The sequence below is a fragment of the Macrobrachium rosenbergii genome, chromosome 31 (genome assembly GCF_040412425.1).
Source record: "Macrobrachium rosenbergii isolate ZJJX-2024 chromosome 31, ASM4041242v1, whole genome shotgun sequence".
Taxonomy (NCBI): domain Eukaryota; kingdom Metazoa; phylum Arthropoda; class Malacostraca; order Decapoda; family Palaemonidae; genus Macrobrachium; species Macrobrachium rosenbergii.
The window spans coordinates 22,450,277-22,462,883 of NC_089771.1; the positions used below are offsets into that span (position 1 = coordinate 22,450,277).

The 12,607-nt window shown below is 40.3% G+C and overlaps 1 protein-coding gene across 1 annotated transcript in view; it reads right to left on the reverse strand.

The window, feature by feature from the left end:
* Positions 1-12,607, reverse strand: part of LOC136855408 (girdin-like) — a 454,012-nt gene that overhangs the window by 386,483 nt on the left and 54,922 nt on the right. Inside the window, 1 exon segment of the mRNA XM_067132402.1 lies at positions 3,432-3,537. Coding sequence (XP_066988503.1) covers positions 3,432-3,537 — 106 coding nt within the window.

A 12,607-nucleotide genomic window follows, 5' to 3' on the forward strand; every position in this document is an offset into this window, starting at 1 on the left:
GCGAACCAGTACGAGGCAGCGATACAGTTTAGTTCAACTGACGTTGTGCACAACAAAAATTTTCTGGGGGAATACTGAAGAGAGTAATGATAAACCTTTGCTGGACCTTAAGTAGTTTATGCTAATACCAACTGTGATGATGCCAGACGCACGATCATGGCTAACTTTAACCTTAAATCAAATAAAAAACCACAGAGGCTAGAAGACTGAAATTTGGGATGTCTGATTATTGGAAGGTGGATGATCAACATACCAATTTGCAGCCCTCTAGCTTCAGTGGTTTTTAAGATCTGAGGGCGGACAGAAATGTGCGGACGGACAGACAAATAGCCATCTGAAAAGTTTTCTTTTACAGAAAACTAAAAAACTGCTTGAGTATTTGGGTAACAAAGTCAAGCTTCAACAAGATGAACACAAACGGGCTCTTGCAACTGACTGCAGAAATAGATCTGCAGTTCTAAAAACCACATCGGAGCATCCCAAAGAAATCAATCATCCTGAAATCCCAAATGAAAAAATTAAGAGTATAAATTAAGCAATAAAAAATAAATCCGGTATCGGTTATTAAGTTCCGTAAGAGAAAGTTGAACACAGAGAGAAAAAACCAGCAGCATGATATGATCTCGACTGGAAAAGCCAACCCGGACCCAACGTACCAAATCGAGAGTTAACTGTAATAGGCAACAGGGAACGCTCTGCTTCATTCCCACCTACAAACAAGTTAAAAAATCGAGTTTTATGTACAGCGTATAATGCTGTATGAGCCGCGGCCCATGAAGCTTCCGCCACGACCCGTTGGTGGCCTGTCCTATAGAGCTAACTGACGCACGATCATGGCTAACTTTACCATAAATCAAATCAAAACTACTGAGGCTAGAGGGCTGCAATTTCTTGCCTGACGCACGATCATGGCTAACTTTAACCTTAAATCAAAACTACTGAGGCTACAGGCTGCCATTTCTTGCCTGACGCACGATCATGGTTAACTTTACCTTAAATAAAATAAAAAAAAAAACTATTGACAGTAGAGGGCTGCAATTTGTTATGTTTGATGATTAGAGGGTGGATGATCAACATACCAAATTTCAGCCCTCTAGCCACAGCAGTTTTTAAGATCTGAGGGCGGACAGAAAAAGTGCGGACGGACAAACAAATAGCCATCTCAATAACTTTCTTTTACAAGAAACTAATACCGACGATTTTCCTTCGTCCTCTGAAATAAACTGAACCACAACGTCCGCTAATCTTTTTTTAAATTCTAAAGCGACAGGTTAAACGCTTATGCCAAGTGAAAAGACACGCTCAAGGTCTGAAGAATACCTTGGATACGCCACTACGCATTTCTTTCCCTCTCTGAGAAAGAATGCTTCAGAAACGGAGTATACAACCAGTTCGAAGCAGTCCGTGAAAGGACTTCTCTTTTACGCAAAGCATAAAGACACGGCTTTGCAAATTTGCTTTTGCATGAAGGCGCGCACACCTGCTTAGGGTTTTCCAGTTCGGTAATAACAGCGGAGTGTAATGAAAATATCCTTTGTGTCGAAATGACTTCATCAAGATATTCCAAAGAGATGTGATGTTAATGACAGGCTATCATGATAATTACCAAATACACTGATTACTTACTAATTACTTCCGCTGAACAATCGCTTTATAACGACTTTTTTCATTACTAAAGCAACAAAAATTATTCCGACTCTCTAGTGGTCATAAAAGTAACAGTTAACCTTAGTGGTTTTGTTCATGAACTTCCCTATTAGATACGGGGGTACAAAACTCAACCAATATATTTGAAGAGAAACTTTATCTAATTCTGAGAACTAAAACTATTCTTTTGTCTTTGCTTAACGATAAAAGATTAGGCAACGGAAAAAAAAAATCAAATACAAATTCCCATCAAATATGATGCTTTGGAAATCAAATAAGACTGAAATGGTGGTCGATCTGCATTCCTATACGGGTATGAATCTTGGTATGACCATGAAACTATTTCTGAAAGATTCTGACCAATCTACAACAAAATCCGAGTGGATTTTTCTTGTTTGTCTTCCCCCGGGTGACAGTAGGGGAGACAATGCACTGCCATCCAACGCTCTGTAAACCGGCTTGTCCGCCCCGTGGCTAATGTTTTCGGAGCTACCCAATGACGAGGAAAATTTTAAGTTTTTAAAGGGTTGTTTAATAAAATCAACATCAACAAAGAAAACATTACATAACTGGCTCCCATGGAAATATCTTACCATAACTGAAAAAGCTGAAAGCTAAAAACAGTATTCTGTTAGGTATTTAGATTGTCCGAGTACAATGATAACTTTCTAAGGCATCATACAGCAGCTTCCACAATATAAAATTATAAATAATGGAAAAGAAAAAAACTTTTTTTTATAAACAAATTCAAACGTATGTAAACGCAACAGTCACCAACACTGAGGCAATGGTAGGAGCCAGAACGAAAAGTGTGAGAAGGAGGAAAAAATACAAACGGAGATATGGGCAAAAAGCAAAAGAAATGAAGGCGCGAGGACGGAAACATCAGATCCCAGAGAAATACAGACAAAACGAGAGAACGATTAAACCTACAGGGAAGACAAAAACTACAAACTCAGAGCAGAAATTTCTTAACTGGATAGACTTCACCTTTCTCTCTCTCTCTCTTTATTCCTTACTTTTTCTTTATTCCTACTTTTCATTTCATGTACAGGGCGCAAAATGGCAGGCCTCCATACACTCCAAAAACAAAAACCAAAACAAAAATTGTGTAGAGAAAATGCTTTGTGAAAAGGATGAAAAATCAAAAAAGAAAAATGAAAAAGCATGTAAAAATCACATTATGCACTCATCCAGTCACTAGAACAAACAAGTAAATCAAGGGAAGTCTTATCAATAACGATGATAGAAGGGCCATTAAGTAATGTTTTATCTAAAATAATAAAGTCCGAGTGGATCTTGTTTTTGCCCTCCGGGTGGGGGCGGGGTAGGTAGGGGATCGGGAGGGTAGGGGAGACATGACACATTCACCCTCCTCCTGCAAACGTGTTTGTCCGCCCCGGGTAGGGGCGGGGTAGGTAGGGGATCGGGAGGGTAGGGGAGACATGGCACTTCCACCCTCCTCCTGCAAACGTGTTTGGCCGCCCCGGGTGGGGGCGGGGTAAGTAGGGGATCGGGAGGGTAGGGGAGACATGGCACATCCACCCTCCTCCTGCAAACCTGTTTATCCGCCCCGGGTAGGGGCGGAGTAGGTAGGGGATCGAGAGGGTAGGGGAGACACGACACATTCACCCCACTCCTGCAAACCTGTTTGTCCGCCCCGGGTGGGGCGGGGTAAGTAGGGGATCGGGAGAGTAGGGGAGACATGACACATCCACCCTCCTGCCCCGCGCAGCGTAGAGCGCGCCATCAAGCTCGTATCATATAAACTACCATGAACTGACCTGATAAAAGTTCTTGATGTGGTGAAGCAGGGCGGCCAGATTCAGGAGACGAGAAGCGGCGTCGGTGGGGTGGCGGTTCACAGGGCGCCCACCACTACGGGGATCACTGGAAAAGTGGAAGTAAAATATTATTACAAACACATCAAGAAATTGACGATAAATACCAACTTAAATGTTTAATTCTTGGAAATATGACCTCACAAAAGTTATAACAAGAAAGTATGGGGACCGTTTCCCACGTGATTTTATTCTTGATAAAGATCATTTCAACTCTGTGTATACGAAGATTCTGTACTTCCTTTCAAATACTCTTTCTTCCATCTTACTTTCCTCAACCATCTCCTAACAGTTGATTCATAGTGCAACCATGTTTCCTTACAACTTAAACTTTTACTGTCAATTTCCGTTTCAGCGCTGAATGACCTCATTGGTCCCAGTGCTTGACCTTTGGCCTAAATTCTATATTCAGTTCAGTTCGACAAATGACATTTTATTCCCGCCGCAGAATACAAAAGGAATTTGGTTTTGTAAAACGGTTTACTAAAGCAATGTGGACCATTTCTCACGGCTTATCATTGTGGTAATTACTTTCCAAAGAATCTCAATGAAAACACTACTATTTTTACTATTACTGCGTTTCCAATAGTCAGTTTTCATCAAAGACCACCACAGGGCCTATTAAAAAAGGTTGGTGTCGACTTTATTTTGTGGATATGACACCTGGAACCCCACCAGTTGCCATCAGTCGACAACCCCAACTGGACACGTGAACAAACCCACAAAAGTGTGTACTAACACAAGCACACGTATTAAAATAAGCATACCTACACACGTCACTCGCTAGCAAAAATTTGTATCCAAACAATCAACACTACAATACACGCACCATTTCGAAAATCAGTAAAACCATGGAAATGACACGACGCATATACAAATCAAATTTGTATCAATACAATCAACATCACAATGCACGCAACATTTCGAAAATTAGTAAAACCACGGAAATGTTACGAAGCATATACAAACAAAATTAGTATCAATACAACCAACAATGCAATGCACGCAACATTTCGAAAATCAGTAAAACCATGGAAACGCCACGACGCATATACGTTACAAATCAAATTTGTATCAACACAATCAACACAACAATCCACGCAACATTTCGAAAGTTCACAAAACCGTGACGCATATACAAATCAATTTTGTATCAATACAACCAACAGTACAATCCACGCAACACTTAGAAAATCAGCAATGCATATACAAATCAAATTTGTATCAATACAATCAACACTACAATCCAAGCACCATTTCGAAAATCAGTAAAACCATGGAAATGCACGACGCTTATACAAACACGCCAGCAAACCTCCACCAAGTTGCCAATACTAGACAAACGCGAGCAAACAGACAGAAACGTGAGAGCGTACACGCAAACGCAAAGAGCATAATAGTATCCGCACGTGCTGCACCGATGTAACAGCACGCTGGGAAACGAAGCATTCTTCCGCTGCACAATACCTCCACTCTGCTCCCACAAAACCTGATCGATAAGTAATGCGATGGCGGCGGTTACTGAACTTTAATGACGCTGAGGAGAAGACTACCTGAACGTGCGCAGGACATGGTCGCAGAAATAATGAATGGTACTTTTGGGGAATGTTATAGTAAGACTGTGAAATCAGGGATTTCAAGAAAACCCTGAATTTTCAGGGAATTCGTGATATCACCAATTCACTTAAGAACATTTGATTCCCGAAAGGCTAGTACTAAACACGGCGAATCAGTGACTCATCTACACTGTTTCGCATTGTTTAGTACTAGCCCCACGGGAATCAAATGTGTTTCGCTGTGTTTAGTACTAGCCCCTCGGGGGATCAAATGTGATCAAATGCACCTAGGAACATTTGATCTCCGAGGGACTAGTACTAAACACAGCTAAACAGTGATTCATCTACACTGTTTCGCCGTGTTTAGTACTAGCCTCTCGGGAATCAAATGTGTTTCGCCGTGTTTAGTACTAACCCCTCGGGGATCAACCACAGATCAAATGCACTTAGGGAACAGCAGATTCGGAGTGGGCTAGTACTAATCACAGCGAAACAGTGATTCATCTACACTGTTTTGCCGTGTTTAGTACTAGCCCCTCGGGGATCAAATGTGTTTTGCCGTGTTTAGTACTACCCCATCAGGGATCAATTGTCCCTAAGTGAATTGGTGATTTCACGAATTCCCAGAAAATTTCAGGGATGCAGTGAAATCCCTGGTTTCACAATCTTACTGTAACATATTCAAATTGCCGGTTACTGTCAGTACACCGAGAGAGAGAGAGAGAGAGAGAGAGAGAGAGAGAGAGAGAGAGAGAGAGAGAGAGAGAGAGAGAGAAACTCCTCATTCCAACCTGAGAAAGGATATGGTCACTCTCAGCACTCCAGACGAAATCATTAAATTTTCACGGCTGATCATTCGGAAGCGACATCTGAACACGGCTGGATATTTTTTTCCGGCCAAAGCTGAAGTCTGCAAAGACGATGCGGTTGAGGCATTGCCACTTCCTCTTCCTCACACTTATTTCAGTCTCTTTCTCCTGCTCTTGCCTCCTTCCTTCCTTCCTTCCTTCCTTCCTCCCTCCCTCCCTCCCTTTCCTTCCAATAAATGTTAGGGTCTTCGTGTGGTTCCAGAAGTCTGGAAATGAAACTTGCTCCTGCTTTGGAAATGTTAAAAAAGTCCATGAATATTAGGCAATGCGCCGTGTGTTACATGTGCAAGGATTCAATACTGATTAAAGTCAGGGTTAACTAAATGTTCTGCGTCAAGAAATGTTCGTACCTTTAAAAAATTCTCAGGAACCTAACACAATTATGCAAATAAATCAATAGGAACCTAACATAATTATGCAAATAAATAAATAAATCAAAGGGAACCTAACATAATTATGCAGATAAATTACTAGGAACCTAATATAATACAAAAATAAATCAATAGAAACCTAACATAATTATGCAAATAAATTAATATACTACAAAGCATCGATGTAGTTCAAGATAAAGTTAGAAAGTCCGGGAGAGATCAATACCGAAATTCTGCAGGCAATGTACATGATAACACAAGCTTTCTTCTTGGAAAATTGATGCTGACATGTTCACAAACAATTACCAACTCAAACGGCATCATCATGTAACAATAACAATCTATAATAACAAAATCAGAGTGAATCTTTCTTGTTTGACCGCCCCGGGTGGGGGCGGGATAGGTAGGGGATCGAGAGAGTAGGGGAGACATGACACATCCACCCTTCTCCTGCAAACCTGTTTGTCCGCCCCATGTGGGGGCGGGGTAGGTAAGGGGTTCAGGAGGGTAGGGGTGACATGACACATCCACCCTCCTCTTGCAAACCCGTTTGTCCTCCCCAGATGGGGCAGGGTAGGTATGGGACCAGGAGGGTAGGAGAGACATGACAGGCAGCGCCGGGTTCCAGCGCAGTGTAGCGCGCACCATCAAGCTCGTAATATAATATCGAGAACAACCATGAAAAATTGAATAAGCATAGTGTGTTTTTATCACGCCAAGCGACAAAAGGGCTTCTGTGAAAACTCCTGAGCTTCATCTTCTACAAATTTCCTTTTGCGAAAACTCCTGAGCTTCATCTACAAATCTCCTTCTGTGAAAACTCCTGAGCTTCATCTTCTACAAATTTCCTTCTGTGAAAACTCCTGAGCTTCATCTTCTACAAATCTCCTTCAGTGAAAACCTCTGAGCTTCATCTTCTACAAATCTCCAACTCCCATACTTATAATTCTCATCCAGGTATGTTCCATTCCCCTAGTTGTTCTCAACCTTTTTTGGCCCATGCACCCTTTCACCATATGCAGAATGTCATTTCCCCCCGCCCCACTTTCCAAAATTTTGCCTCAAAAGGGGTAGAGCGAAGAAGGTGTCCAAGCCATCTCCATCCCCCTTTCATTGGTTCTCATAAGGTGTTACTCTCAACTCTCCTTCCATTTGACTGCTAATATTCTTCTGAAAGCTTATCTAGAAACTGACAATCTTTCAGTCATGCCTGTACAGTAATACAGATTATAACAGACTTACTGCAAGTGTAATCATACTCTTGAATACAATCTCAGTCTATCTGATTTCAAAACTTCATTCAGCCTACCCAACGTTTGATTCGGCTGTTTTCACCTTTCACTCAAGGGAACCTACGCCGGATATCATCGTCCCTAATTACTTGAAAGACTCAAACTGAATCCTTGCTCCAGCCAATGTTATTTCACCCTTTGTGCACACGCTGTCATTCATTCAGTGACTCAAAATCAGTCCTCGTCACTTGGTCAAAAATTAGGTACCGCCCTTCTTTACCACAAAGTCGTGCACTCGATTTGATCAAAAGGGCCTTTGCTTCATTTATATTGGCAGCCCAGTCTTGTAACTCTTTGCCGAGAGGGTCTTCTCATCTTTTCTTAAACCGGTCACCCACAACACCGGCTAATTCCCACTTTCACTACTTTGACAAATTTCAACTTCCTGCCTTTTCTGAACACCCGTCAAGCCACTGAACTCACTATTCCACCTAACTCGTGCAAAACCTTTTCCACTTCAGGTCTAATTACTCAAACCAAAGACAAGAATACACAGAGAAACGGGGTTGGGTGGTTCAAGATCTATAATATATACCTCTTTCTCTCCCTCCAAGGAAACTTATCTCCACTTCAGGTCTAATGACTCAATCGAAAGACAAGAATAGACAAAGAAATGGGGGTGGGTCAAGATCTATAATGCCTCTACCTCACCCTCCAAGGATACTTATTTTCTACTCTCAAGTTCACAATGTATTTATATTTAATGTCACTGGCACTGTGCAGGTACGGTGTCATAAAATGTCATAAAATCTGCGAAGGTCTGGGAAAAGGTGAGGGTCGCTGGAGAAACCGGGATCATCAACGCTCGTTTCACTTTACCTCAAATAAAGGCTAAGAGGCTTTTAGCGGGGACGCAGTAAAGACTTACTTTAGTCTCGTGCTGTACCGATCTTTTCTGAAACACAAACACACATGTATATGTATATGTGTGTATGTATATGTATATATATATATATATATATATATATATATATATATATATATATATATATATATATATATATATATATATATATATATATATATATATATATATATATATATATATATTTCTAAGTAGGAATCACGGATATTATGATCATATATATATATATATATATATATATATATATATATATATATATATATATATATATATATATATATATATAGAGAGAGAGAGAGAGAGAGAGAGAGAGATAATCAACACACAATCACGCGCGGAACAGAAATAAATTTCTGACTCACATCAGGATCGAACCCAGGTCTTTCATCTGAAAGGCAAGGGCGCTGACTTGTGTGGCGTATAGTGGGCAGCGAGCGCCCTTGCCTTTCAAATGAAAGACCTGGGTTCGATCCTGATGTGAGTCGGATTATATATATATATATACATACATACATACATATACATATATATATATATATATATATATATATATATATATATATATATATATATATATTCGAAATACGACTCACGGTTATCATATTTAATAACAACCGTTAAAAATAGCTCTATTCAATTCACACGACAGTCATTATGAAATACATATTTTCGTATGAAGGTCGTTACTTCATACAGCGTCATTTTAATGCGACGCCTACTAAAAGAACCTACAAACCGGCTTCCACAAGTGGAACTGAATAGAATCGAATAGAATATAGAATTTAGGCTAAAGGTCAAACACTAGGACCTATGACGTCATTCAGCGCTGAGACGGAACATGGCAGAAAGAAGGTTAGAAAGGTGTAACAGGAGGATAACTTCGCAGTTGCACTATGAATCAAATGTTAGGAGAGGGTGGATAGCAAGATGGAAGAAAGAGAATATGAACGGAGGCACAGTAAAAGGAAATGAAAGGGGTTGCAGGTAGGGGCCAAAGGGACGCTGCAAAGAACCTTTAGAAATGCCTACAGTGCACCCCGTGAGGTGCACTGACGGGACCCTGCCCCTACGTGGGAGGGTTAACAGGGTAATTAATATCAAGTTTAATGAAGACTTCCCACCGCCTGAAATCATCCTCGAACTGTTAAAAGCAGTATTCCTTTACGTAACACTTTAACCTTCAAACTTTAGTGCTAAAATATTCTTGTTTTCCAAGAATTTCCTGTTCAGAATTTTAAGTGTATTTCTGTTGATAAATAATGTCCAATCTAAATAACAGTAATATCTATATACAACAATAAAAATCTATCTAATCTAAAAAAATTATATAATTACAATATGTAACACAATTCATGTCGGTAGTCGAAAAGAGAGCAAATAAATAATGCGCTGAAGTTTCTTCGGCGCAATCGAGTTATTTGTACAGTGTATAATGCTGTATGAAACTCTCAGCCGCGGCCGATGAAACTTTCAGCCAAGGCCCGGTGGTGGCCTGTGTTGTTGGCACCTACAGCGGTGCCAAACTCACGATTATGGCTAACTTTAAACCTTATGTAAAATAAAAAGTAACGAGACTAGAGGGCTGCAATATCAATTTTTTAAAGTAAATCGCATTTTTCCTAACTATACAAACCTGAGGTCCTTTACATTGGGAATTACTTCAGCTACGATGAAAGTAATTCCTAACGTAAAGGACCCAAGGTTTGTATATCGTGTCGGAACAATTAGTATGTTTGATGATTGGAGGGTGGATGATCAACATACCAATTTGCAGCCCTCTAGCCTCAGCAGTTTTTAAGATCTGAGGGCGAAGAGAAAAAGTGCGGACGGAGAGACCTATAGCCTTCTTTTACAGAAACCTAAAAACCGAATAACTAGCCTTCAAACATCTAAGCAGTTATGAGATCACCTTTGTAAGCTGGCAGATGTCCGCCTCACCTTCTGTCTCATACCGGCGGGCTCAGCTTCCTTTTCCGAAGACATAAGTCCTTTTCACACAACACCGCAGCCATCCATCCCCTCTCAACCTTAACCCTCTACATAGCCGCCGGAGTGAAAGGAGAGGACATGTGGCCATTACCTGCCTAATCTCTCTCACATCCGGGGGCAGCGAGAGAGAGAGAGAGAGAGAGAGAGAGAGAGAGAGAGAGAGAGAGAGAGAGAGAGAGAACTCCCTTGAAGGAACATAAACTTGTGTAACTATGTTTTTAGATCAATGAAATGTGAACTGGGAATTGGGGAGGCTCCCAGCGGACGTGAATGATTTAAGTATTTTTGCTCAAGCACAACCTACAAGCGCTTGAAATCACCAGAACAGGCGAGTGAGCATATCACAGCAGATAGTCACATCAACGAGAAATATAAAGTCTAAATAAAAATTTCTACACCAGGACAGGACACTCTTAGGGTAGAAATTAACATCTAAACGTGACATGATGTGATTCTTCAAAAAAATGGGAAGATTACATATCTAATCAATAATTATCACATCACTATATATATATATATATATATATATATATATATATATATATATATATATATATATATATATATATATATATATATATATATATATATATATATATAAACTAAGACACACATATATATATAAATAAGCCAAATTGACAACCAATCAGGAGTGATTTTGGGCATGACACAGTCATCTATCTGGGACAACAAGGGTCAAGGATTAGTTGCATCTGCATGCAAAAGCTGAGAGCATACGGCAGTTCCACAAAACAACATAGTAGTCTCCCATACGTTGTTTTCCTGGTACGAGTGGATACCACAGGAAATTCTGTGAGAACTAGTCAATCATGGCACTGGCCCACTGATCTTCTCAAAATGAATGGAAAATACATCTGGTCTACTCGATGCCATAAGACATTAGCTCCGCTCAGGAAATCCACCAGTCTGAAACCTGTTCCCAAGGCACCTTATTCCAAGAGGGAATTCGGATTAGCAGAGGATAGCAATGATCTTGGTGCTGGGGCTGTAGTGTTGCTTAGAAAGGATATCGAGACATCAAGCATCCAAAGAGCACTTTCTCCGAGAAATGTAACAAACAAGAGGGATAAACTGTGCAACAGTGGAGTAGGAGCTACTGGCCCTGGTCCTTGCCGTGCAATATTTTTCAATTTACATCTCTACAATAATAAAATCCCAAGAGGATCTGATCTTGTTTGTCCTCTCCCGGGTGACAGTAGGGGAGACATGACACAGCCACCCAGCCCATGCAAACCATTTTGTCTGCCCTGGGTGGGGGCAGGTAGGGAGAATGGGAGGGTAGGGGAGACATCCACCCTCCTCCTGCAGACCTGTTTGTCCGGCTTGGGTGGGGGGCGGGGTAGGTAGGGGATCAGTAAGGTAAGGGAGACATCCACCCTCCTCCTGCAAACCTGTTTGTCCGCCCCGGGTGGGGGCGGGGTAGGTAGGGAATAGGGAGGGTAAGGGAGACAACAGGCCCGGGTTCCAGCAAGCAGTTCGTCAAAGATAATTCCTTTCCTATTTTCACTGACCACAGCCTACATGCAATTCTTGCCAATTGCGAAATGTCAACTCTCAGATAATAATAATTAAGCACTTGCGGATCATCTTTCAAACGTCAACATAGGTTAAGAAGTGACTAAGGTATTTTACCATCGTCCCTTTAAAGAAATCTCCACAAACCGCGTGAGGGACCAGCGCTCATTTCCATTCTAGTTATGGTAAAGAGGGAAAACATCTCCTTTCCAGTGAGCTGGAATTTGTTCTCGTCAGGGGGAGGCGGCGAGTGACTTGTCTATTTTGGTGACCGTTAAGAATTTACTACGTCTAAAAAAAGTTGCTCAGAAGCAAAACAGGAAAAAACTCACACATACACACACACACACACATACACATATATATATATATATATATATATATATATATATATATATATATATATATATATATATATATATATATATATATATATATAGGAAATATATATATATAGTATATGTAATGCATATATATGCACACACACACACATATATATATATATATATATATATATATATATATATATATATATATATATGTAATGCATATATATGCACACACACACACACACATATATATATATATATATATATATATATATTACATTAAAACAACATAAAAAATTAAGAAGTTTTAAC